Raw genomic sequence first — 25582 nt, 5'->3', positions numbered from 1 at the left:
GACACCTGCCTGCCTCTTCCTTCTATGTCTCTCTCCACTGCAATAAAACACACCTGCATCCCACACCTGCCTCTCCGTTTGTCCTCTTGTGGCCAGCGTGGGCTGTGGGGGCTCCCTCGCCCCACACGTGGTCCCCACCAGCCGGGCCAGGGCCATCTCTCAGCCCCAGCAGAGACAGACCCAGCTGCCTTTGGGGAGAGCCCCCAGCCCTGGCACCTCTGGCCACTCGCGCTCCTGCAGCTCATCTCCAAGGGTGCTGCCTGACCGCAGGCTGCTCCCGTGCCTGCAGGACATGCAGCCCTGGGGCGTTTGCAGACCTCCAGCCTCCCTGCGCCTGAGCGCGGCTGACCCAGGGGCTGGGAGCCATCCGGGAGCTATTCCTGCCATGGCTTCAAGCCCCTTTGTGACTCCACTGCTCTCCTCTGGCTCTGGGACAAAAAAATCTCTTCCACTTCTTTTTCCCTGTCCCCTTCACCTTTTTCACTCCTTCTTCTCTCCTTCTCCTTCCGCTTCTCCTTCCTTTTCCACCCTAGGTACCTTCTCCTTACATTTCCTCTTCTTTTACCTTTCCATTCCCATTCCCTTCCCATTCCTGTCCACCTTCCCCCTAACTCAACCCCTTCCCTCTTCTGCTTCACTTTCCCTTCATTACCCCTTCCACTTCCCCTTCCATTTCCACATCCCTTTCCCATCTCCAGCACAGACCAACACACTCCATGCTCCTCTGTTCTCTGCCGCAGACACAAAATCACACCAGTCACAGCCTCAGTACTGTGGCAGGAGCCTTTGCAGGCCATCGTGTCCCTCTGCCGCCTCCAGCTCCAGCAGTGCCACCCAGAGCCAGCTGCCCAGCACCACCTCCACACCACTTTTGCCTGTCTGCAAGGACGGGGTCTCCACAACCTCCCAGGGCAAGCGGGGCCAGTGCTCGGTCAGCCTCACAGTGAAAACAGCGTTTTGGGATGTTGAGGCAGAGTTCCTGTGTTTCACCTGGTGCCCATTGCCTCTCGTCCAGGCTCTGGACTCACCTAAAATGAGCATGGATCCATCTTCTTCATGCCTTCCCTTCAGGCCCGTATGGACATTGGTAAGCCTCTCAGAGCCTCCTCGATGCCAGAAGGAACAGCGCAACATTTCTCAAGCTCTCCGCAGAAGAGACAGGCTACCTGTTCCCTCACCATTTTCCTAGTTTAGACCCCGCTGGAAACTAAACACCACAGAGCAGCTCATTCACTCCACATCTGGTGGCATGGGAGAGAATCAGAGGGGTAAAAGGGAGAAAGCTCGTGGGTGGAGATCAAGACAGTTTGATGAGTAAAGCAGAAGTCGTGCACACAGGCAAAACAAAACAAGGAATTAATTCGCTACTTCCCATCAGCGACAGGTCACCCAGGCATCTCCATCATGCATAAAGGCTGCTTTGGAAGACAAACACCATCCGTCCAACACCTCCCCCCTTCCTTCTTCTTCCCCAGATTTCTACTGCTCTGCATGACATCGTAAGGTATGGAATATCCCTTTGGTCAGCTGGGTTCAGCTGTCGTGGCTTTGTTCCCTTTCATCTTCTTGTGCATCCCCATCCCACTCGTTGGCGGGGTGGTGGGAGAGGCAGAAAAGGCCTGGACTCTGTGCAGGCACTGCTCAGCAATACTGAAAATGTCCCAGTATTATCAACACCGTTTTCAGAACAAATTGAAAACTTAGCTCCATATTGGCTACTCTGAAGAAAATTAACTCTGTCCAAGCCAAAATAAACAGAATCCTCTGCATGAACCCTCGCTCTCCTCAAACCACCCACCCGCACCAGGCCTGGGAGTCTCAGGACCAGTGTTTCCACTCCCACAGCTGACGGGCCCCAACCACCGGGGGATTCTGAACTTGGAACAAGGAGGGAGGGAGACAGGACTTGCATGCAGGAAACCTTTATTGTGCCCAGAGGGGCAGGAGAGATTGTCAGAGAGACGGTGGGCGAGACCCAGAGAGGCTGCATGCCCCGTGCTGGGGCAGGCAGAGGGCTCTTCTCCACAGCATCGCTTCAGGCTCCACGTGCCCCCTTGAGGCAGCATTCCGCATCCCGAGGACTCGGCCCATGAGCCCCGCAGAGCCTTTGGGGTGCAGGTGGTGCCCCGTGCACCAGCTGGGAGGAGAGGGCAGGGGAGGAGAGCAGAGGGCAGGAGAAGAGGGCAGGGAAGGGCCACGGGTGTGCGGCACTGCCCCTGCCCCGGCGTTGGCTGGGGCTGCTCAGCACTGCTCAGTGCCGCGTGCCCGCCAGCTCAGCCCTGCGTGGGTGGTGGTGGTGGCATTGGCGTCGGGTCTGGGGGCAGCGCGTGGGGCTGGGCTGTGTCTAGCAGGGCCCACAGGTGTCCCAGAGCTTCTTGCTGTAGCGGGGCAGGACGCAAGGGCTGCAGGCGGGAGCAGCGTAGGCTCTGCCAAAGGTGCAGAGGCCCCCCGAGCCCTGCGTGGCCCCGGCCCCGTAGAGGCCCCCCAGCCCCAGGGAGCCCCCAAAGGCGGGTGCTCCGGACGAGCCCACCACGGCTTGCTGGGGGAAGGAGCTGAGGATGGGGCCGGGGAAGGTGACCACCACGGGGGGCGGCTGGATGAAGGCCGTGGAGTCGGGGCACTGGCGCGCGCACAGCTCGTTGCAGCTCTCAGCGATGGGCTGTGGCACGGCGACGCTGGTCTTTGGTGGGCACAGGTCGTAGCAAGACATCTTGGTGCGGTCTGGGATGGTGCTCTGCAAGAGGGCAGAGATTGCAAGAGAGAGTCAGAGGGGAGAGCCCGAGGTGGAGGAGCCGGGACCGGAGGAGGGACCCAGGGGGAGAAGCGCTGGCAGACTTACCCTGTTCCCCAAGGAGAAGGTGGCCAGAGCAGTGGTTGGGAGAGCCTGGCAGAGGCAGAGCTTTTATAGCTGCCCTGCCATTGCTCAGCACGCGCTGGGCCAATGTGCAGAGGCGGCACTCCCTCCTGGCCAGGAAGATGGGGCTCTCCTCCTCCTGCCCCTCCCTGAGTCAGCATCCCCTCGCCACAGCACCACATGCCGCTTCCCAGCCTTTCCTCCCCTTCCTGCTCGGTGGGCTAAAGGACAGCAGGCATCTTTCTGCCACGGGTGCCCACTCCATGAGGGGGCCGTGCTCCTGCTGCTCCTGGCTGCTGGCCTTGTGCTCGGCGCTGGGGTGACATCTGTGCCCCGTGCCCGCATCCCAGTTCTGCTGGGGGAGAGCCGCCAACACCAGCAGGGCCAGCCCAGATGGGGGCTGCTGCTGTCGGGCCACCAGACACAGCTCCCAGCACCCATGGGGCAGCCCCTGCCCAGCGAAAGATGCCAGCCATGGGGGTCCCGTGACACTTGCGAGGGGTTGTCAGGGCTGGGGAAGGGCTGGCAGGAGCCTGTTCCCCATGGGCCCCGGTGGGCTCTGTGCTCCTTGCACCATGCACCTCGAGGAAGAGCACCAGGGCTGGTTCTCCCTCAGGCTTGCAGGGGACGATGGCCAACGCCTGCAGGCGCCTGGAGGCCGGCTGCGTTGGACTGGTGAGTGATGCACGGTGCTGACCAAGCAGTGTCCGAGACGAGTGCCTTTGATTTGGCATTTCGTAACCTCTGCAGATAACAGCAACCCTACGTACGTCATGCGGACACTGGCATGCGGGAGCCCTTTGCAAGGCCGCCTTCTTTGCCAGCGCCACGACCCTGGGCTTCCTGCTGGCTCTGCAATGAAAGCTTGGGGCCACCCCAAGACCAAGCCCTTGGGCAAGAGCGATGGCATTCCGCGTGCTGTCACTCAGCCTTTGTCACGCTGCGTGCCCTCTTACGCAGCGAGCTGATGAAGAGAGCGGTGCTCGTTTGGCCCATGAGGTGGCAGCTGGCAAGCGTGCGAGCGGGGTAATTGCAGGGGCTGATAGAGCGGGTTGGGGCTGCTGAGGAAACGATGTCAGCAAAACAGCCCCACGCCACGCAGGGAGGAGGCAGGGGCTGTTCTGCCACGGGCCACGTGCCCCCAGCGTGGCCAGCTCCTCCCCGCCCTCCCCGGCCCCGCATAAAAGGGCTGCCCTCGCCGAGCACTGGCATCCACTGCTCCTGCCTCGCTCTGCTCAGGAAAAGGGTAGGTGTGTGCCGGTGGGTCTGTGCCTCGTCTGGCAGGGGCCGGCGTGGGGCCTCCCTGGCCAGGAGAGCTGTGGCGGCAGCGGGCGTGCTGGCAGCAGCCTTGGCCGGACAGGGCGGGCTGAGCTGCGGCACGAGGAGGAAGGAGCCCCGTGGCTGTGGCAGCCAGAGCCAGGCCCTGCACGGGCTCTCGGGGAGGCCTTGTGTGCCCTCTGTGCACGCAGAGAGGGCAAGGCGAGGGCTGCGCAGAGCAGGGCGCTGAGTAGGGCTGGCTGGGCAAAGGGCAAGCGGTGGGCAGCGCGGGACAGGCGGTGGCTCTGGCCCCTCCAGCTCCAGGGCAGCCCTGACAACCGGGCACTGCTCGGCCGCGGCAGCTCCTCCTCGCTCCTGACACCTCTCCTTCCCACCGTGTCTTTCAGGCTCAGCTCTCTCACACCAAGATGTCTTGCTACGACCTGTGCCCACCAAAGACCAGCGTCGCCGTGCCACAGCCCATCGCTGAGAGCTGCAACGAGCTGTGCGCGCGCCAGTGCCCCGACTCCACGGCCTTCATCCAGCCGCCCCCCGTGGTGGTCACCTTCCCCGGCCCCATCCTCAGCTCCTTCCCCCAGCAAGCCGTGGTGGGCTCGTCCGGAGCACCCGCCTTTGGGGGCTCCCTGGGGCTGGGGGGCCTCTACGGGGCCGGGGCCACGCAGGGCTTGGGGGGCCTCTGCACCTTTGGCAGAGCCTACACTGCTCCCGCCTGCAGCCCTTGCGTCCTGCCCCGCTACAGCAAGAAGCTCTGGGACACCTGTGGGCCCTGCTAGACACAGCCCCGAAGAACCCAGACACCCAGAGACACCTCAGCCTCACACCTCCTCGCCTTTCTCCCCTCCTCCCCCTCTCTCCATGACACCTCTCTGCCGTGATCCTGCCCGTGCCCAGTTGTTCAGCTCCATCGTCATCCCGTAGGGCACTGGCTGCTCTCTCCAAGGACCACCGCCTGGAAGAAGCCTGAAGGAAGAGCTCTCTGGAATCTGGGGGGGACACCTGCCTGCCTCTTCCTTCTATGTCTCTCTCCACTGCAATAAAACACACCTGCATCCCACACCTGCCTCTCCGTTTGTCCTCTTGTGGCCAGCGTGGGCTGTGGGGCTCCCTCGCCCCACACGTGGTCCCCACCAGCCGGGCCAGGGCCATCTCTCAGCCCCAGCAGAGACAGACCCAGCTGCCTTTGGGGAGAGCCCCCAGCCCTGGCACCTCTGGCCACTCGCGCTCCTGCAGCTCATCTCCAAGGGTGCTGCCTGACCGCAGGCTGCTCCCGTGCCTGCAGGACATGCAGCCCTGGGGCGTTTGCAGACCTCCAGCCTCCCTGCGCCTGAGCGCGGCTGACCCAGGGGCTGGGAGCCATCCGGGAGCTATTCCTGCCATGGCTTCAAGCCCCTTTGTGACTCCACTGCTCTCCTCTGGCTCTGGGACAAAAAAATCTCTTCCACTTCTTTTTCCCTGTCCCCTTCACCTTTTTCACTCCTTCTTCTCTCCTTCTCCTTCCGCTTCTCCTTCCTTTTCCACCCTAGGTACCTTCTCCTTACATTTCCTCTTCTTTTACCTTTCCATTCCCATTCCCTTCCCATTCCTGTCCACCTTCCCCCTAACTCAACCCCTTCCCTCTTCTGCTTCACTTTCCCTTCATTACCCCTTCCACTTCCCCTTCCATTTCCACATCCCTTTCCCATCTCCAGCACAGACCAACACACTCCATGCTCCTCTGTTCTCTGCCGCAGACACAAAATCACACCAGTCACAGCCTCAGTACTGTGGCAGGAGCCTTTGCAGGCCATCGTGTCCCTCTGCCGCCTCCAGCTCCAGCAGTGCCACCCAGAGCCAGCTGCCCAGCACCACCTCCACACCACTTTTGCCTGTCTGCAAGGACGGGGTCTCCACAACCTCCCAGGGCAAGCGGGGCCAGTGCTCGGTCAGCCTCACAGTGAAAACAGCGTTTTGGGATGTTGAGGCAGAGTTCCTGTGTTTCACCTGGTGCCCATTGCCTCTCGTCCAGGCTCTGGACTCACCTAAAATGAGCATGGATCCATCTTCTTCATGCCTTCCCTTCAGGCCCGTATGGACATTGGTAAGCCTCTCAGAGCCTCCTCGATGCCAGAAGGAACAGCGCAACATTTCTCAAGCTCTCCGCAGAAGAGACAGGCTACCTGTTCCCTCACCATTTTCCTAGTTTAGACCCCGCTGGAAACTAAACACCACAGAGCAGCTCATTCACTCCACATCTGGTGGCATGGGAGAGAATCAGAGGGGTAAAAGGGAGAAAGCTCGTGGGTGGAGATCAAGACAGTTTGATGAGTAAAGCAGAAGTCGTGCACACAGGCAAAACAAAACAAGGAATTAATTCGCTACTTCCCATCAGCGACAGGTCACCCAGGCATCTCCATCATGCATAAAGGCTGCTTTGGAAGACAAACACCATCCGTCCAACACCTCCCCCCTTCCTTCTTCTTCCCCAGATTTCTACTGCTCTGCATGACATCGTAAGGTATGGAATATCCCTTTGGTCAGCTGGGTTCAGCTGTCGTGGCTTTGTTCCCTTTCATCTTCTTGTGCATCCCCATCCCACTCGTTGGCGGGGTGGTGGGAGAGGCAGAAAAGGCCTGGACTCTGTGCAGGCACTGCTCAGCAATACTGAAAATGTCCCAGTATTATCAACACCGTTTTCAGAACAAATTGAAAACTTAGCTCCATATTGGCTACTCTGAAGAAAATTAACTCTGTCCAAGCCAAAATAAACAGAATCCTCTGCATGAACCCTCGCTCTCCTCAAACCACCCACCCGCACCAGGCCTGGGAGTCTCAGGACCAGTGTTTCCACTCCCACAGCTGACGGGCCCCAACCACCGGGGGATTCTGAACTTGGAACAAGGAGGGAGGGAGACAGGACTTGCATGCAGGAAACCTTTATTGTGCCCAGAGGGGCAGGAGAGATTGTCAGAGAGACGGTGGGCGAGACCCAGAGAGGCTGCATGCCCTGTGCTGGGGCAGGCAGAGGGCTCTTCTCCACAGCATCGCTTCAGGCTCCACGTGCCCCCTTGAGGCAGCATTCCGCATCCCGAGGACTCGGCCCATGAGCCCCGCAGAGCCTTTGGGGTGCAGGTGGTGCCCCGGGCACCAGCTGGGAGGAGAGGGCAGGGGAGGAGAGCAGAGGGCAGGAGAAGAGGGCAGGGAAGGGCCACGGGTGTGCGGCACTGCCCCTGCCCCGGCGTTGGCTGGGGCTGCTCAGCACTGCTCAGTGCCGCGTGCCCGCCAGCTCAGCCCTGCGTGGGTGGTGGTGGTGGCATTGGCGTCGGGTCTGGGGGCAGCGCGTGGGGCTGGGCTGTGTCTAGCAGGGCCCACAGGTGTCCCAGAGCTTCTTGCTGTAGCGGGGCAGGACGCAAGGGCTGCAGGCGGGAGCAGCGTAGGCTCTGCCAAAGGTGCAGAGGCCCCCCGAGCCCTGCGTGGCCCCGGCCCCGTAGAGGCCCCCCAGCCCCAGGGAGCCCCCAAAGGCGGGTGCTCCGGACGAGCCCACCACGGCTTGCTGGGGGAAGGAGCTGAGGATGGGGCCGGGGAAGGTGACCACCACGGGGGGCGGCTGGATGAAGGCCGTGGAGTCGGGGCACTGGCGCGCGCACAGCTCGTTGCAGCTCTCAGCGATGGGCTGTGGCACGGCGACGCTGGTCTTTGGTGGGCACAGGTCGTAGCAAGACATCTTGGTGCGGTCTGGGATGGTGCTCTGCAAGAGGGCAGAGATTGCAAGAGAGAGTCAGAGGGGAGAGCCCGAGGTGGAGGAGCCGGGACCGGAGGAGGGACCCAGGGGGAGAAGCGCTGGCAGACTTACCCTGTTCCCCAAGGAGAAGGTGGCCAGAGCAGTGGTTGGGAGAGCCTGGCAGAGGCAGAGCTTTTATAGCTGCCCTGCCATTGCTCAGCACGCGCTGGGCCAATGTGCAGAGGCGGCACTCCCTCCTGGCCAGGAAGATGGGGCTCTCCTCCTCCTGCCCCTCCCTGAGTCAGCATCCCCTCGCCACAGCACCACATGCCGCTTCCCAGCCTTTCCTCCCCTTCCTGCTCGGTGGGCTAAAGGACAGCAGGCATCTTTCTGCCACGGGTGCCCACTCCATGAGGGGGCCGTGCTCCTGCTGCTCCTGGCTGCTGGCCTTGTGCTCGGCGCTGGGGTGACATCTGTGCCCCGTGCCCGCATCCCAGTTCTGCTGGGGGAGAGCCGCCAACACCAGCAGGGCCAGCCCAGATGGGGGCTGCTGCTGTCGGGCCACCAGACACAGCTCCCAGCACCCATGGGGCAGCCCCTGCCCAGCGAAAGATGCCAGCCATGGGGGTCCCGTGACACTTGCGAGGGGTTGTCAGGGCTGGGGAAGGGCTGGCAGGAGCCTGTTCCCCATGGGCCCCGGTGGGCTCTGTGCTCCTTGCACCATGCACCTCGAGGAAGAGCACCAGGGCTGGTTCTCCCCCAGGCTTGCAGGGGACGATGGCCAACGCCTGCAGGCGCCTGGAGGCCGGCTGCGTTGGACTGGTGAGTGATGCACGGTGCTGACCAAGCAGTGTCCGAGACGAGTGCCTTTGATTTGGCATTTCGTAACCTCTGCAGATAACAGCAACCCTACGTACGTCATGCGGACACTGGCATGCGGGAGCCCTTTGCAAGGCCGCCTTCTTTGCCAGCGCCACGACCCTGGGCTTCCTGCTGGCTCTGCAATGAAAGCTTGGGGCCACCCCAAGACCAAGCCCTTGGGCAAGAGCGATGGCATTCCGCGTGCTGTCACTCAGCCTTTGTCACGCTGCGTGCCCTCTTACGCAGCGAGCTGATGAAGAGAGCGGTGCTCGTTTGGCCCATGAGGTGGCAGCTGGCAAGCGTGCGAGCGGGGTAATTGCAGGGGCTGATAGAGCGGGTTGGGGCTGCTGAGGAAACGATGTCAGCAAAACAGCCCCACGCCACGCAGGGAGGAGGCAGGGGCTGTTCTGCCACGGGCCACGTGCCCCCAGCGTGGCCAGCTCCTCCCCGCCCTCCCCGGCCCCGCATAAAAGGGCTGCCCTCGCCGAGCACTGGCATCCACTGCTCCTGCCTCGCTCTGCTCAGGAAAAGGGTAGGTGTGTGCCGGTGGGTCTGTGCCTCGTCTGGCAGGGGCCGGCGTGGGGCCTCCCTGGCCAGGAGAGCTGTGGCGGCAGCGGGCGTGCTGGCAGCAGCCTTGGCCGGACAGGGCGGGCTGAGCTGCGGCACGAGGAGGAAGGAGCCCCGTGGCTGTGGCAGCCAGAGCCAGGCCCTGCACGGGCTCTCGGGGAGGCCTTGTGTGCCCTCTGTGCACGCAGAGAGGGCAAGGCGAGGGCTGCGCAGAGCAGGGCGCTGAGTAGGGCTGGCTGGGCAAAGGGCAAGCGGTGGGCAGCGCGGGACAGGCGGTGGCTCTGGCCCCTCCAGCTCCAGGGCAGCCCTGACAACCGGGCACTGCTCGGCCGCGGCAGCTCCTCCTCGCTCCTGACACCTCTCCTTCCCACCGTGTCTTTCAGGCTCAGCTCTCTCACACCAAGATGTCTTGCTACGACCTGTGCCCACCAAAGACCAGCGTCGCCGTGCCACAGCCCATCGCTGAGAGCTGCAACGAGCTGTGCGCGCGCCAGTGCCCCGACTCCACGGCCTTCATCCAGCCGCCCCCCGTGGTGGTCACCTTCCCCGGCCCCATCCTCAGCTCCTTCCCCCAGCAAGCCGTGGTGGGCTCGTCCGGAGCACCCGCCTTTGGGGGCTCCCTGGGGCTGGGGGGCCTCTACGGGGCCGGGGCCACGCAGGGCTCGGGGGGCCTCTGCACCTTTGGCAGAGCCTACACTGCTCCCGCCTGCAGCCCTTGCGTCCTGCCCCGCTACAGCAAGAAGCTCTGGGACACCTGTGGGCCCTGCTAGACACAGCCCCGAAGAACCCAGACACCCAGAGACACCTCAGCCTCACACCTCCTCGCCTTTCTCCCCTCCTCCCCCTCTCTCCATGACACCTCTCTGCCATGATCCTGCCCGTGCCCAGTTGTTCAGCTCCATCGTCATCCCGTAGGGCACTGGCTGCTCTCTCCAAGGACCACCGCCTGGAAGAAGCCTGAAGGAAGAGCTCTCTGGAATCTGGGGGGGACACCTGCCTGCCTCTTCCTTCTATGTCTCTCTCCACTGCAATAAAACACACCTGCATCCCACACCTGCCTCTCCGTTTGTCCTCTTGTGGCCAGCGTGGGCTGTGGGGCTCCCTCGCCCCACACGTGGTCCCCACCAGCCGGGCCAGGGCCATCTCTCAGCCCCAGCAGAGACAGACCCAGCTGCCTTTGGGGAGAGCCCCCAGCCCTGGCACCTCTGGCCACTCGCGCTCCTGCAGCTCATCTCCAAGGGTGCTGCCTGACCGCAGGCTGCTCCCGTGCCTGCAGGACATGCAGCCCTGGGGCGTTTGCAGACCTCCAGCCTCCCTGCGCCTGAGCGCGGCTGACCCAGGGGCTGGGAGCCATCCGGGAGCTATTCCTGCCATGGCTTCAAGCCCCTTTGTGACTCCACTGCTCTCCTCTGGCTCTGGGACAAAAAAATCTCTTCCACTTCTTTTTCCCTGTCCCCTTCACCTTTTTCACTCCTTCTTCTCTCCTTCTCCTTCCGCTTCTCCTTCCTTTTCCACCCTAGGTACCTTCTCCTTACATTTCCTCTTCTTTTACCTTTCCATTCCCATTCCCTTCCCATTCCTGTCCACCTTCCCCCTAACTCAACCCCTTCCCTCTTCTGCTTCACTTTCCCTTCATTACCCCTTCCACTTCCCCTTCCATTTCCACATCCCTTTCCCATCTCCAGCACAGACCAACACACTCCATGCTCCTCTGTTCTCTGCCGCAGACACAAAATCACACCAGTCACAGCCTCAGTACTGTGGCAGGAGCCTTTGCAGGCCATCGTGTCCCTCTGCCGCCTCCAGCTCCAGCAGTGCCACCCAGAGCCAGCTGCCCAGCACCACCTCCACACCACTTTTGCCTGTCTGCAAGGACGGGGTCTCCACAACCTCCCAGGGCAAGCGGGGCCAGTGCTCGGTCAGCCTCACAGTGAAAACAGCGTTTTGGGATGTTGAGGCAGAGTTCCTGTGTTTCACCTGGTGCCCATTGCCTCTCGTCCAGGCTCTGGACTCACCTAAAATGAGCATGGATCCATCTTCTTCATGCCTTCCCTTCAGGCCCGTATGGACATTGGTAAGCCTCTCAGAGCCTCCTCGATGCCAGAAGGAACAGCGCAACATTTCTCAAGCTCTCCGCAGAAGAGACAGGCTACCTGTTCCCTCACCATTTTCCTAGTTTAGACCCCGCTGGAAACTAAACACCACAGAGCAGCTCATTCACTCCACATCTGGTGGCATGGGAGAGAATCAGAGGGGTAAAAGGGAGAAAGCTCGTGGGTGGAGATCAAAACAGTTTGATGAGTAAAGCAGAAGTCGTGCACACAGGCAAAACAAAACAAGGAATTAATTCGCTACTTCCCATCAGCAACAGGTCACCCAGGCATCTCCATCATGCATAAAGGCTGCTTTGGAAGACAAACACCATCCGTCCAACACCTCCCCCCTTCCTTCTTCTTCCCCAGATTTCTACTGCTCTGCATGACATCGTAAGGTATGGAATATCCCTTTGGTCAGCTGGGTTCAGCTGTCGTGGCTTTGTTCCCTTTCATCTTCTTGTGCATCCCCATCCCACTCGTTGGCGGGGTGGTGGGAGAGGCAGAAAAGGCCTGGACTCTGTGCAGGCACTGCTCAGCAATACTGAAAATGTCCCAGTATTATCAACACCGTTTTCAGAACAAATTGAAAACTTAGCTCCATATTGGCTACTCTGAAGAAAATTAACTCTGTCCAAGCCAAAATAAACAGAATCCTCTGCATGAACCCTCGCTCTCCTCAAACCACCCACCCGCACCAGGCCTGGGAGTCTCAGGACCAGTGTTTCCACTCCCACAGCTGACGGGCCCCAACCACCGGGGGATTCTGAACTTGGAACAAGGAGGGAGGGAGACAGGACTTGCATGCAGGAAACCTTTATTGTGCCCAGAGGGGCAGGAGAGATTGTCAGAGAGACGGTGGGCGAGACCCAGAGAGGCTGCATGCCCCGTGCTGGGGCAGGCAGAGGGCTCTTCTCCACAGCATCGCTTCAGGCTCCACGTGCCCCCTTGAGGCAGCATTCCGCATCCCGAGGACTCGGCCCATGAGCCCCGCAGAGCCTTTGGGGTGCAGGTGGTGCCCCGGGCACCAGCTGGGAGGAGAGGGCAGGGGAGGAGAGCAGAGGGCAGGAGAAGAGGGCAGGGAAGGGCCACGGGTGTGCGGCACTGCCCCTGCCCCGGCGTTGGCTGGGGCTGCTCAGCACTGCTCAGTGCCGCGTGCCCGCCAGCTCAGCCCTGCGTGGGTGGTGGTGGTGGCATTGGCGTCGGGTCTGGGGGCAGCGCGTGGGGCTGGGCTGTGTCTAGCAGGGCCCACAGGTGTCCCAGAGCTTCTTGCTGTAGCGGGGCAGGACGCAAGGGCTGCAGGCGGGAGCAGCGTAGGCTCTGCCAAAGGTGCAGAGGCCCCCCGAGCCCTGCGTGGCCCCGGCCCCGTAGAGGCCCCCCAGCCCCAGGGAGCCCCCAAAGGCGGGTGCTCCGGACGAGCCCACCACGGCTTGCTGGGGGAAGGAGCTGAGGATGGGGCCGGGGAAGGTGACCACCACGGGGGGCGGCTGGATGAAGGCCGTGGAGTCGGGGCACTGGCGCGCGCACAGCTCGTTGCAGCTCTCAGCGATGGGCTGTGGCACGGCGACGCTGGTCTTTGGTGGGCACAGGTCGTAGCAAGACATCTTGGTGCGGTCTGGGATGGTGCTCTGCAAGAGGGCAGAGATTGCAAGAGAGAGTCAGAGGGGAGAGCCCGAGGTGGAGGAGCCGGGACCGGAGGAGGGACCCAGGGGGAGAAGCGCTGGCAGACTTACCCTGTTCCCCAAGGAGAAGGTGGCCAGAGCAGTGGTTGGGAGAGCCTGGCAGAGGCAGAGCTTTTATAGCTGCCCTGCCATTGCTCAGCACGCGCTGGGCCAATGTGCAGAGGCGGCACTCCCTCCTGGCCAGGAAGATGGGGCTCTCCTCCTCCTGCCCCTCCCTGAGTCAGCATCCCCTCGCCACAGCACCACATGCCGCTTCCCAGCCTTTCCTCCCCTTCCTGCTCGGTGGGCTAAAGGACAGCAGGCATCTTTCTGCCACGGGTGCCCACTCCATGAGGGGGCCGTGCTCCTGCTGCTCCTGGCTGCCGGCCTTGTGCTCGGCGCTGGGGTGACATCTGTGCCCCGTGCCCGCATCCCAGTTCTGCTGGGGGAGAGCCGCCAACACCAGCAGGGCCAGCCCAGATGGGGGCTGCTGCTGTCGGGCCACCAGACACAGCTCCCAGCACCCATGGGGCAGCCCCTGCCCAGCGAAAGATGCCAGCCATGGGGGTCCCGTGACACTTGCGAGGGGTTGTCAGGGCTGGGGAAGGGCTGGCAGGAGCCTGTTCCCCATGGGCCCCGGTGGGCTCTGTGCTCCTTGCACCATGCACCTCGAGGAAGAGCACCAGGGCTGGTTCTCCCCCAGGCTTGCAGGGGACGATGGCCAACGCCTGCAGGCGCCTGGAGGCCGGCTGCGTTGGACTGGTGAGTGATGCACGGTGCTGACCAAGCAGTGTCCGAGACGAGTGCCTTTGATTTGGCATTTCGTAACCTCTGCAGATAACAGCAACCCTACGTACGTCATGCGGACACTGGCATGCGGGAGCCCTTTGCAAGGCCGCCTTCTTTGCCAGCGCCACGACCCTGGGCTTCCTGCTGGCTCTGCAATGAAAGCTTGGGGCCACCCCAAGACCAAGCCCTTGGGCAAGAGCGATGGCATTCCGCGTGCTGTCACTCAGCCTTTGTCACGCTGCGTGCCCTCTTACGCAGCGAGCTGATGAAGAGAGCGGTGCTCGTTTGGCCCATGAGGTGGCAGCTGGCAAGCGTGCGAGCGGGGTAATTGCAGGGGCTGATAGAGCGGGTTGGGGCTGCTGAGGAAACGATGTCAGCAAAACAGCCCCACGCCACGCAGGGAGGAGGCAGGGGCTGTTCTGCCACGGGCCACGTGCCCCCAGCGTGGCCAGCTCCTCCCCGCCCTCCCCGGCCCCGCATAAAAGGGCTGCCCTCGCCGAGCACTGGCATCCACTGCTCCTGCCTCGCTCTGCTCAGGAAAAGGGTAGGTGTGTGCCGGTGGGTCTGTGCCTCGTCTGGCAGGGGCCGGCGTGGGGCCTCCCTGGCCAGGAGAGCTGTGGCGGCAGCGGGCGTGCTGGCAGCAGCCTTGGCCGGACAGGGCGGGCTGAGCTGCGGCACGAGGAGGAAGGAGCCCCGTGGCTGTGGCAGCCAGAGCCAGGCCCTGCACGGGCTCTCGGGGAGGCCTTGTGTGCCCTCTGTGCACGCAGAGAGGGCAAGGCGAGGGCTGCGCAGAGCAGGGCGCTGAGTAGGGCTGGCTGGGCAAAGGGCAAGCGGTGGGCAGCGCGGGACAGGCGGTGGCTCTGGCCCCTCCAGCTCCAGGGCAGCCCTGACAACCGGGCACTGCTCGGCCGCGGCAGCTCCTCCTCGCTCCTGACACCTCTCCTTCCCACCGTGTCTTTCAGGCTCAGCTCTCTCACACCAAGATGTCTTGCTACGACCTGTGCCCACCAAAGACCAGCGTCGCCGTGCCACAGCCCATCGCTGAGAGCTGCAACGAGCTGTGCGCGCGCCAGTGCCCTGACTCCACGGCCTTCATCCAGCCGCCCCCCGTGGTGGTCACCTTCCCCGGCCCCATCCTCAGCTCCTTCCCCCAGCAAGCCGTGGTGGGCTCGTCCGGAGCACCCGCCTTTGGGGGCTCCCTGGGGCTGGGGGGCCTCTACGGGGCCGGGGCCACGCAGGGCTCGGGGGGCCTCTGCACCTTTGGCAGAGCCTACGCTGCTCCCGCCTGCAGCCCTTGCGTCCTGCCCCGCTACAGCAAGAAGCTCTGGGACACCTGTGGGCCCTGCTAGACACAGCCCCGAAGAACCCAGACACCCAGAGACACCTCAGCCTCACACCTCCTCGCCTTTCTCCCCTCCTCCCCCTCTCTCCATGACACCTCTCTGCCGTGATCCTGCCCGTGCCCAGTTGTTCAGCTCCATCGTCATCCCGTAGGGCACTGGCTGCTCTCTCCAAGGACCACCGCCTGGAAGAAGCCTGAAGGAAGAGCTCTCTGGAATCTGGGGGGGACACCTGCCTGCCTCTTCCTTCTATGTCTCTCTCCACTGCAATAAAACACACCTGCATCCCACACCTGCCTCTCCGTTTGTCCTCTTGTGGCCAGCGTGGGCTGTGGGGCTCCCTCGCCCCACACGTGGTCCCCACCAGCCGGGCCAGGGCCATCTCTCAGCCCCAGCAGAGACAGACCCAGCTGCCTTTGGGGAGAGCCCCCAGCCCTGGCACCTCTGGCCACTCGCGCTCCTGCAGCTCATCTCCAAGGGTGCTGCCTGACCGCAGGCTGCTCCCGTGCCTGCAGGACATGCAGCCCTGGGGCGTTTGCAGACCTCCAGCCTCCCTGCGCCTGAGCGCGGCTGACCCAGGGGCTGGGAGCCATCCGGGAGCTATTCCTGCCATGGCTTCAAGCCCCTTTGTGACTCCACTGCTCTCCTCTGGCTCTGGGACAAAAAAATCTCTTCCACTTCTTTTTCCCTGTCCCCTTCACCTTTTTCACTCCTTCTTCTCTCCTTCTCCTTCCGCTTCTCCTTCCTTTTCCACCCTAGGTACCTTCTCCTTACATTTCCTCTTCTTTTACCTTTCCATTCCCATTCCCTTCCCATTCCTGTCCACCTTCCCCCTAACTCAACCCCTTCCCTCTTCTGCTTCACTTTCCCTTCATTACCCCTTCCACTTCCCCTTCCATTTCCACATCCCTTTCCCATCTCCAGCACAGACCAACACACTCCATGCTCCTCTGTTCTCTGCCGCAGACACAAAATCACACCAGTCACAGCCTCAGTACTGTGGCAGGAGCCTTTGCAGGCCATCGTGTCCCTCTGCCGCCTCCAGCTCCAGCAGTGCCACCCAGAGCCAGCTGCCCAGCACCACCTCCACACCACTTTTGCCTGTCTGCAAGGACGGGGTCTCCACAACCTCCCAGGGCAAGCGGGGCCAGTGCTCGGTCAGCCTCACAGTGAAAACAGCGTTTTGGGATGTTGAGGCAGAGTTCCTGTGTTTCACCTGGTGCCCATTGCCTCTCGTCCAGGCTCTGGACTCACCTAAAATGAGCATGGATCCATCTTCTTCATGCCTTCCCTTCAGGCCCGTATGGACATTGGTAAGCCTCTCAGAGCCTCCTCGATGCCAGAAGGAACAGCGCAACATTTCTCAAGCTCTCCGCAGAAGAGACAGGCTACCTGTTCCCTCACCATTTTCCTAGTTTAGACCCCGCTGGAAACTAAACACCACAGAGCAGCTCATTCACTCCACATCTGGTGGCATGGGAGAGAATCAGAGGGGTAAAAGGGAGAAAGCTCGTGGGTGGAGATCAAGACAGTTTGATGAGTAAAGCAGAAGTCGTGCACACAGGCAAAACAAAACAAGGAATTAATTCGCTACTTCCCATCAGCAACAGGTCACCCAGGCATCTCCATCATGCATAAAGGCTGCTTTGGAAGACAAACACCATCCGTCCAACACCTCCCCCCTTCCTTCTTCTTCCCCAGATTTCTACTGCTCTGCATGACATCGTAAGGTATGGAATATCCCTTTGGTCAGCTGGGTTCAGCTGTCGTGGCTTTGTTCCCTTTCATCTTCTTGTGCATCCCCATCCCACTCGTTGGCGGGGTGGTGGGAGAGGCAGAAAAGGCCTGGACTCTGTGCAGGCACTGCTCAGCAATACTGAAAATGTCCCAGTATTATCAACACCGTTTTCAGAACAAATTGAAAACTTAGCTCCATATTGGCTACTCTGAAGAAAATTAACTCTGTCCAAGCCAAAATAAACAGAATCCTCTGCATGAACCCTCGCTCTCCTCAAACCACCCACCCGCACCAGGCCTGGGAGTCTCAGGACCAGTGTTTCCACTCCCACAGCTGACGGGCCCCAACCACCGGGGGATTCTGAACTTGGAACAAGGAGGGAGGGAGACAGGACTTGCATGCAGGAAACCTTTATTGTGCCCAGAGGGGCAGGAGAGATTGTCAGAGAGACGGTGGGCGAGACCCAGAGAGGCTGCATGCCCCGTGCTGGGGCAGGCAGAGGGCTCTTCTCCACAGCATCGCTTCAGGCTCCACGTGCCCCCTTGAGGCAGCATTCCGCATCCCGAGGACTCGGCCCATGAGCCCCGCAGAGCCTTTGGGGTGCAGGTGGTGCCCCGGGCACCAGCTGGGAGGAGAGGGCAGGGGAGGAGAGCAGAGGGCAGGAGAAGAGGGCAGGGAAGGGCCACGGGTGTGCGGCACTGCCCCTGCCCCGGCGTTGGCTGGGGCTGCTCAGCACTGCTCAGTGCCGCGTGCCCGCCAGCTCAGCCCTGCGTGGGTGGTGGTGGTGGCATTGGCGTCGGGTCTGGGGGCAGCGCGTGGGGCTGGGCTGTGTCTAGCAGGGCCCACAGGTGTCCCAGAGCTTCTTGCTGTAGCGGGGCAGGACGCAAGGGCTGCAGGCGGGAGCAGCGTAGGCTCTGCCAAAGGTGCAGAGGCCCCCCGAGCCCTGCGTGGCCCCGGCCCCGTAGAGGCCCCCCAGCCCCAGGGAGCCCCCAAAGGCGGGTGCTCCGGACGAGCCCACCACGGCTTGCTGGGGGAAGGAGCTGAGGATGGGGCCGGGGAAGGTGACCACCACGGGGGGCGGCTGGATGAAGGCCGTGGAGTCGGGGCACTGGCGCGCGCACAGCTCGTTGCAGCTCTCAGCGATGGGCTGTGGCACGGCGACGCTGGTCTTTGGTGGGCACAGGTCGTAGCAAGACATCTTGGTGCGGTCTGGGATGGTGCTCTGCAAGAGGGCAGAGATTGCAAGAGAGAGTCAGAGGGGAGAGCCCGAGGTGGAGGAGCCGGGACCGGAGGAGGGACCCAGGGGGAGAAGCGCTGGCAGACTTACCCTGTTCCCCAAGGAGAAGGTGGCCAGAGCAGTGGTTGGGAGAGCCTGGCAGAGGCAGAGCTTTTATAGCTGCCCTGCCATTGCTCAGCACGCGCTGGGCCAATGTGCAGAGGCGGCACTCCCTCCTGGCCAGGAAGATGGGGCTCTCCTCCTCCTGCCCCTCCCTGAGTCAGCATCCCCTCGCCACAGCACCACATGCCGCTTCCCAGCCTTTCCTCCCCTTCCTGCTCGGTGGGCTAAAGGACAGCAGGCATCTTTCTGCCACGGGTGCCCACTCCATGAGGGGGCCGTGCTCCTGCTGCTCCTGGCTGCTGGCCTTGTGCTCGGCGCTGGGGTGACATCTGTGCCCCGTGCCCGCATCCCAGTTCTGCTGGGGGAGAGCCGCCAACACCAGCAGGGCCAGCCCAGATGGGGGCTGCTGCTGTCGGGCCACCAGACACAGCTCCCAGCACCCATGGGGCAGCCCCTGCCCAGCGAAAGATGCCAGCCATGGGGGTCCCGTGACACTTGCGAGGGGTTGTCAGGGCTGGGGAAGGGCTGGCAGGAGCCTGTTCCCCATGGGCCCCGGTGGGCTCTGTGCTCCTTGCACCATGCACCTCGAGGAAGAGCACCAGGGCTGGTTCTCCCCCAGGCTTGCAGGGGACGATGGCCAACGCCTGCAGGCGCCTGGAGGCCGGCTGCGTTGGACTGGTGAGTGATGCACGGTGCTGACCAAGCAGTGTCCGAGACGAGTGCCTTTGATTTGGCATTTCGTAACCTCTGCAGATAACAGCAACCCTACGTACGTCATGCGGACACTGGCATGCGGGAGCCCTTTGCAAGGCCGCCTTCTTTGCCAGCGCCACGACCCTGGGCTTCCTGCTGGCTCTGCAATGAAAGCTTGGGGCCACCCCAAGACCAAGCCCTTGGGCAAGAGCGATGGCATTCCGCGTGCTGTCACTCAGCCTTTGTCACGCTGCGTGCCCTCTTACGCAGCGAGCTGATGAAGAGAGCGGTGCTCGTTTGGCCCATGAGGTGGCAGCTGGCAAGCGTGCGAGCGGGGTAATTGCAGGGGCTGATAGAGCGGGTTGGGGCTGCTGAGGAAACGATGTCAGCAAAACAGCCCCACGCCACGCAGGGAGGAGGCAGGGGCTGTTCTGCCACGGGCCACGTGCCCCCAGCGTGGCCAGCTCCTCCCCGCCCTCCCCGGCCCCGCATAAAAGGGCTGCCCTCGCCGAGCACTGGCATCCACTGCTCCTGCCTCGCTCTGCTCAGGAAAAGGGTAGGTGTGTGCCGGTGGGTCTGTGCCTCGTCTGGCAGGGGCCGGCGTGGGGCCTCCCTGGCCAGGAGAGCTGTGGCGGCAGCGGGCGTGCTGGCAGCAGCCTTGGCCGGACAGGGCGGGCTGAGCTGCGGCACGAGGAGGAAGGAGCCCCGTGGCTGTGGCAGCCAGAGCCAGGCCCTGCACGGGCTCTCGGGGAGGCCTTGTGTGCCCTCTGTGCACGCAGAGAGGGCAAGGCGAGGGCTGCGCAGAGCAGGGCGCTGAGTAGGGCTGGCTGGGCAAAGGGCAAGCGGTGGGCAGCGCGGGACAGGCGGTGGCTCTGGCCCCTCCAGCTCCAGGGCAGCCCTGACAACCGGGCACTGCTCGGCCGCGGCAGCTCCTCCTCGCTCCTGACACCTCTCCTTCCCACCGTGTCTTTCAGGCTCAGCTCTCTCACACCAAGATGTCTTGCTACGACCTGTGCCCACCAAAGACCAGCGTCACCGTGCCACAGCCCATCGCTGAGAGCTGCAACGAGCTGTGCGCGCGCCAGTGCCCCGACTCCACGGCCTTCATCCAGCCGCCCCCCGTGGTGGTCACCTTCCCCGGCCCCATCCTCAGCTCCTTCCCCCAGCAAGCCGTGGTGGGCTCGTCCGGAGCACCCGCCTTTGGGGGCTCCCTGGGGCTGGGGGGCCTCTACGGGGCCGGGGCCACGCAGGGCTCGGGGGGCCTCTGCACCTTTGGCAGAGCCTACGCTGCTCCCGCCTGCAGCCCTTGCGTCCTGCCCCGCTACAGCAAGAAGCTCTGGGACACCTGTGGGCCCTGCTAGACACAGCCCCGAAGAACCCAGACACCCAGAGACACCTCAGCCTCACACCTCCTCGCCTTTCTCCCCTCCTCCCCCTCTCTCCATGACACCTCTCTGCCGTGATCCTGCCCGTGCCCAGTTGTTCAGCTCCATCGTCATCCCGTAGGGCACTGGCTGCTCTCTCCAAGGACCACCGCCTGGAAGAAGCCTGAAGGAAGAGCTCTCTGGAATCTGGGGGGGACACCTGCCTGCCTCTTCCTTCTATGTCTCTCTCCACTGCAATAAAACACACCTGCATCCCACACCTGCCTCTCCGTTTGTCCTCTTGTGGCCAGCGTGGGCTGTGGGGCTCCCTCGCCCCACACGTGGTCCCCACCAGCCGGGCCAGGGCCATCTCTCAGCCCCAGCAGAGACAGACCCAGCTGCCTTTGGGGAGAGCCCCCAGCCCTGGCACCTCTGGCCACTCGCGCTCCTGCAGCTCATCTCCAAGGGTGCTGCCTGACCGCAGGCTGCTCCCGTGCCTGCAGGACATGCAGCCCTGGGGCGTTTGCAGACCTCCAGCCTCCCTGCGCCTGAGCGCGGCTGACCCAGGGGCTGGGAGCCATCCGGGAGCTATTCCTGCCATGGCTTCAAGCCCCTTTGTGACTCCACTGCTCTCCTCTGGCTCTGGGACAAAAAAATCTCTTCCACTTCTTTTTCCCTGTCCCCTTCACCTTTTTCACTCCTTCTTCTCTCCTTCTCCTTCCGCTTCTCCTTCCTTTTCCACCCTAGGTACCTTCTCCTTACATTTCCTCTTCTTTTACCTTTCCATTCCCATTCCCTTCCCATTCCTGTCCACCTTCCCCCTAACTCAACCCCTTCCCTCTTCTGCTTCACTTTCCCTTCATTACCCCTTCCACTTCCCCTTCCATTTCCACATCCCTTTCCCATCTCCAGCACAGACCAACACACTCCATGCTCCTCTGTTCTCTGCCGCAGACACAAAATCACACCAGTCACAGCCTCAGTACTGTGGCAGGAGCCTTTGCAGGCCATCGTGTCCCTCTGCCGCCTCCAGCTCCAGCAGTGCCACCCAGAGCCAGCTGCCCAGCACCACCTCCACACCACTTTTGCCTGTCTGCAAGGACGGGGTCTCCACAACCTCCCAGGGCAAGCGGGGCCAGTGCTCGGTCAGCCTCACAGTGAAAACAGCGTTTTGGGATGTTGAGGCAGAGTTCCTGTGTTTCACCTGGTGCCCATTGCCTCTCGTCCAGGCTCTGGACTCACCTAAAATGAGCATGGATCCATCTTCTTCATGCCTTCCCTTCAGGCCCGTATGGACATTGGTAAGCCTCTCAGAGCCTCCTCGATGCCAGAAGGAACAGCGCAACATTTCTCAAGCTCTCCGCAGAAGAGACAGGCTACCTGTTCCCTCACCATTTTCCTAGTTTAGACCCCGCTGGAAACTAAACACCACAGAGCAGCTCATTCACTCCACATCTGGTGGCATGGGAGAGAATCAGAGGGGTAAAAGGGAGAAAGCTCGTGGGTGGAGATCAAGACAGTTTGATGAGTAAAGCAGAAGTCGTGCACACAGGCAAAACAAAACAAGGAATTAATTCGCTACTTCCCATCAGCAACAGGTCACCCAGGCATCTCCATCATGCATAAAGGCTGCTTTGGAAGACAAACACCATCCGTCCAACACCTCCCCCCTTCCTTCTTCTTCCCCAGATTTCTACTGCTCTGCATGACATCGTAAGGTATGGAATATCCCTTTGGTCAGCTGGGTTCAGCTGTCGTGGCTTTGTTCCCTTTCATCTTCTTGTGCATCCCCATCCCACTCGTTGGCGGGGTGGTGGGAGAGGCAGAAAAGGCCTGGACTCTGTGCAGGCACTGCTCAGCAATACTGAAAATGTCCCAGTATTATCAACACCGTTTTCAGAACAAATTGAAAACTTAGCTCCATATTGGCTACTCTGAAGAAAATTAACTCTGTCCAAGCCAAAATAAACAGAATCCTCTGCATGAACCCTCGCTCTCCTCAAACCACCCACCCGCACCAGGCCTGGGAGTCTCAGGACCAGTGTTTCCACTCCCACAGCTGACGGGCCCCAACCACCGGGGGATTCTGAACTTGGAACAAGGAGGGAGGGAGACAGGACTTGCATGCAGGAAACCTTTATTGTGCCCAGAGGGGCAGGAGAGATTGTCAGAGAGACGGTGGGCGAGACCCAGAGAGGCTGCATGCCCCGTGCTGGGGCAGGCAGAGGGCTCTTCTCCACAGCATCGCTTCAGGCTCCACGTGCCCCCTTGAGGCAGCATTCCGCATCCCGAGGACTCGGCCCATGAGCCCCGCAGAGCCTTTGGGGTGCAGGTGGTGCCCCGGGCACCAGCTGGGAGGAGAGGGCAGGGGAGGAGAGCAGAGGGCAGGAGAAGAGGGCAGGGAAGGGCCACGGGTGTGCGGCACTGCCCCTGCCCCGGCGTTGGCTGGGGCTGCTCAGCACTGCTCAGTGCCGCGTGCCCGCCAGCTCAGCCCTGCGTGGGTGGTGGTGGTGGCATTGGTGTCGGGTCTGGGGGCAGCGCGTGGGGCTGGGCTGTGTCTAGCAGGGCCCACAGGTGTCCCAGAGCTTCTTGCTGTAGCGGGGCAGGACGCAAGGGCTGCAGGCGGGAGCAGCGTAGGCTCTGCCAAAGGTGCAGAGGCCCCCCGAGCCCTGCGTGGCCCCGGCCCCGTAGAGGCCCCCCAGCCCCAGGGAGCCCCCAAAGGCGGGTGCTCCGGACGAGCCCACCACGGCTTGCTGGGGGAAGGAGCTGAGGATGGGGCCGGGGAAGGTGACCACCACGGGGGGCGGCTGGATGAAGGCCGTGGAGTCGGGGCACTGGCGCGCGCACAGCTCGTTGCAGCTCTCAGCGATGGGCTGTGGCACGGCGACGCTGGTCTTTGGTGGGCACAGGTCGTAGCAAGACATCTTGGTGCGGTCTGGGATGGTGCTCTGCAAGAGGGCAGAGATTGCAAGAGAGAGTCAGAGGGGAGAGCCCGAGGTGGAGGAGCCGGGACCGGAGGAGGGACCCAGGGGGAGAAGCGCTGGCAGACTTACCCTGTTCCCCAAGGAGAAGGTGGCCAGAGCAGTGGTTGGGAGAGCCTGGCAGAGGCAGAGCTTTTATAGCTGCCCTGCCATTGCTCAGCACGCGCTGGGCCAATGTGCAGAGGCGGCACTCCCTCCTGGCCAGGAAGATGGGGCTCTCCTCCTCCTGCCCCTCCCTGAGTCAGCATCCCCTCGCCACAGCACCACATGCCGCTTCCCAGCCTTTCCTCCCCTTCCTGCTCGGTGGGCTAAAGGACAGCAGGCATCTTTCTGCCACGGGTGCCCACTCCATGAGGGGGCCGTGCTCCTGCTGCTCCTGGCTGCCGGCCTTGTGCTCGGCGCTGGGGTGACATCTGTGCCCCGTGCCCGCATCCCAGTTCTGCTGGGGGAGAGCCGCCAACACCAGCAGGGCCAGCCCAGATGGGGGCTGCTGCTGTCGGGCCACCAGACACAGCTCCCAGCACCCATGGGGCAGCCCCTGCCCAGCGAAAGATGCCAGCCATGGGGGTCCCGTGACACTTGCGAGGGGTTGTCAGGGCTGGGGAAGGGCTGGCAGGAGCCTGTTCCCCATGGGCCCCGGTGGGCTCTGTGCTCCTTGCACCATGCACCTCGAGGAAGAGCACCAGGGCTGGTTCTCCCCCAGGCTTGCAGGGGACGATGGCCAACGCCTGCAGGCGCCTGGAGGCCGGCTGCGTTGGACTGGTGAGTGATGCACGGTGCTGACCAAGCAGTGTCCGAGACGAGTGCCTTTGATTTGGCATTTCGTAACCTCTGCAGATAACAGCAACCCTACGTACGTCATGCGGACACTGGCATGCGGGAGCCCTTTGCAAGGCCGCCTTCTTTGCCAGCGCCACGACCCTGGGCTTCCTGCTGGCTCTGCAATGAAAGCTTGGGGCCACCCCAAGACCAAGCCCTTGGGCAAGAGCGATGGCATTCCGCGTGCTGTCACTCAGCCTTTGTCACGCTGCGTGCCCTCTTACGCAGCGAGCTGATGAAGAGAGCGGTGCTCGTTTGGCCCATGAGGTGGCAGCTGGCAAGCGTGCGAGCGGGGTAATTGCAGGGGCTGATAGAGCGGGTTGGGGCTGCTGAGGAAACGATGTCAGCAAAACAGCCCCACGCCACGCAGGGAGGAGGCAGGGGCTGTTCTGCCACGGGCCACGTGCCCCCAGCGTGGCCAGCTCCTCCCCGCCCTCCCCGGCCCCGCATAAAAGGGCTGCCCTCGCCGAGCACTGGCATCCACTGCTCCTGCCTCGCTCTGCTCAGGAAAAGGGTAGGTGTGTGCCGGTGGGTCTGTGCCTCGTCTGGCAGGGGCCAGCGTGGGGCCTCCCTGGCCAGGAGAGCTGTGGCGGCAGCGGGCGTGCTGGCAGCAGCCTTGGCCGGACAGGGCGGGCTGAGCTGCGGCACGAGGAGGAAGGAGCCCCGTGGCTGTGGCAGCCAGAGCCAGGCCCTGCACGGGCTCTCGGGGAGGCCTTGTGTGCCCTCTGTGCACGCAGAGAGGGCAAGGCGAGGGCTGCGCAGAGCAGGGCGCTGAGTAGGGCTGGCTGGGCAAAGGGCAAGCGGTGGGCAGCGCGGGACAGGCGGTGGCTCTGGCCCCTCCAGCTCCAGGGCAGCCCTGACAACCGGGCACTGCTCGGCCGCGGCAGCTCCTCCTCGCTCCTGACACCTCTCCTTCCCACCGTGTCTTTCAGGCTCAGCTCTCTCACACCAAGATGTCTTGCTACGACCTGTGCCCACCAAAGACCAGCGTCGCCGTGCCACAGCCCATCGCTGAGAGCTGCAACGAGCTGTGCGCGCGCCAGTGCCCCGACTCCACGGCCTTCATCCAGCCGCCCCCCGTGGTGGTCACCTTCCCCGGCCCCATCCTCAGCTCCTTCCCCCAGCAAGCCGTGGTGGGCTCGTCCGGAGCACCCGCCTTTGGGGGCTCCCTGGGGCTGGGGGGCCTCTACGGGGCCGGGGCCACGCAGGGCTCGGGGGGCCTCTGCACCTTTGGCAGAGCCTACGCTGCTCCCGCCTGCAGCCCTTGCGTCCTGCCCCGCTACAGCAAGAAGCTCTGGGACACCTGTGGGCCCTGCTAGACACAGCCCAGCCCCACGCGCTGCCCCCAGACCCGACGCCAATGCCACCACCACCACCCACGCAGGGCTGAGCTGGCGGGCACGCGGCACTGAGCAGTGCTGAGCAGCCCCAGCCAACGCCGGGGCAGGGGCAGTGCCGCACACCCGTGGCCCTTCCCTGCCCTCTTCTCCTGCCCTCTGCTCTCCTCC

General features: G+C 62.7%; 10 protein-coding genes across 10 annotated transcripts; 5 read left to right on the top strand and 5 right to left on the bottom strand.

Annotated features, from left to right (window-relative positions):
• Nucleotides 1-2344: 2344 nt before the first annotated feature.
• Nucleotides 2345-2710, bottom strand: LOC309682152 (feather keratin 3-like; the record flags this gene model as incomplete). The annotated part of the gene is made up of 1 exon (XM_082496176.1): nucleotides 2345-2710. The coding sequence occupies one exon, from the start codon at nucleotides 2708-2710 to the stop codon at nucleotides 2345-2347; it is 366 nt and encodes a 121-aa protein (XP_082352302.1).
• A 1829-nt stretch (nucleotides 2711-4539) lies between these two features.
• LOC309682151 (feather keratin 3-like) lies at nucleotides 4540-4905 on the top strand (the record flags this gene model as incomplete). Its single annotated transcript, XM_082496175.1, has 1 exon — nucleotides 4540-4905. One exon carries the CDS (start codon nucleotides 4540-4542, stop codon nucleotides 4903-4905), a length of 366 nt encoding a protein of 121 aa, XP_082352301.1.
• Nucleotides 4906-7466: 2561 nt separating this feature from the next.
• Nucleotides 7467-7832, bottom strand: LOC309682150 (feather keratin 3-like; the record flags this gene model as incomplete). The annotated part of the gene is made up of 1 exon (XM_082496174.1): nucleotides 7467-7832. One exon carries the CDS (start codon nucleotides 7830-7832, stop codon nucleotides 7467-7469), a length of 366 nt encoding a protein of 121 aa, XP_082352300.1.
• A 1829-nt stretch (nucleotides 7833-9661) lies between these two features.
• On the top strand, nucleotides 9662-10027 carry LOC309682149 (feather keratin 3-like; the record flags this gene model as incomplete). The annotated part of the gene is made up of 1 exon (XM_082496173.1): nucleotides 9662-10027. The coding sequence occupies one exon, from the start codon at nucleotides 9662-9664 to the stop codon at nucleotides 10025-10027; it is 366 nt and encodes a 121-aa protein (XP_082352299.1).
• A 2561-nt stretch (nucleotides 10028-12588) lies between these two features.
• On the bottom strand, nucleotides 12589-12954 carry LOC309682148 (feather keratin 3-like; the record flags this gene model as incomplete). Its single annotated transcript, XM_082496172.1, has 1 exon — nucleotides 12589-12954. One exon carries the CDS (start codon nucleotides 12952-12954, stop codon nucleotides 12589-12591), a length of 366 nt encoding a protein of 121 aa, XP_082352298.1.
• A 1829-nt stretch (nucleotides 12955-14783) lies between these two features.
• LOC309682147 (feather keratin 3-like) lies at nucleotides 14784-15149 on the top strand (the record flags this gene model as incomplete). The annotated part of the gene is made up of 1 exon (XM_082496171.1): nucleotides 14784-15149. The coding sequence occupies one exon, from the start codon at nucleotides 14784-14786 to the stop codon at nucleotides 15147-15149; it is 366 nt and encodes a 121-aa protein (XP_082352297.1).
• Nucleotides 15150-17710: 2561 nt separating this feature from the next.
• On the bottom strand, nucleotides 17711-18076 carry LOC309682146 (feather keratin 3-like; the record flags this gene model as incomplete). The annotated part of the gene is made up of 1 exon (XM_082496170.1): nucleotides 17711-18076. One exon carries the CDS (start codon nucleotides 18074-18076, stop codon nucleotides 17711-17713), a length of 366 nt encoding a protein of 121 aa, XP_082352296.1.
• Nucleotides 18077-19905: 1829 nt separating this feature from the next.
• LOC309682142 (feather keratin 3-like) lies at nucleotides 19906-20271 on the top strand (the record flags this gene model as incomplete). Its single annotated transcript, XM_082496166.1, has 1 exon — nucleotides 19906-20271. One exon carries the CDS (start codon nucleotides 19906-19908, stop codon nucleotides 20269-20271), a length of 366 nt encoding a protein of 121 aa, XP_082352292.1.
• A 2561-nt stretch (nucleotides 20272-22832) lies between these two features.
• On the bottom strand, nucleotides 22833-23198 carry LOC309682144 (feather keratin 3-like; the record flags this gene model as incomplete). Its single annotated transcript, XM_082496168.1, has 1 exon — nucleotides 22833-23198. One exon carries the CDS (start codon nucleotides 23196-23198, stop codon nucleotides 22833-22835), a length of 366 nt encoding a protein of 121 aa, XP_082352294.1.
• Nucleotides 23199-25027: 1829 nt separating this feature from the next.
• On the top strand, nucleotides 25028-25393 carry LOC309682143 (feather keratin 3-like; the record flags this gene model as incomplete). The annotated part of the gene is made up of 1 exon (XM_082496167.1): nucleotides 25028-25393. One exon carries the CDS (start codon nucleotides 25028-25030, stop codon nucleotides 25391-25393), a length of 366 nt encoding a protein of 121 aa, XP_082352293.1.
• Nucleotides 25394-25582: the final 189 nt, after the last annotated feature.

This window comes from Vanellus vanellus, assembly GCF_965231255.1.
Source record: "Vanellus vanellus genome assembly, chromosome: 27".
Lineage (NCBI taxonomy): Eukaryota > Metazoa > Chordata > Aves > Charadriiformes > Charadriidae > Vanellus > Vanellus vanellus.
The sequence above is the reverse complement of the archived record's forward strand: the minus strand, read 5'-3'. Positions and strand labels throughout refer to the sequence as shown.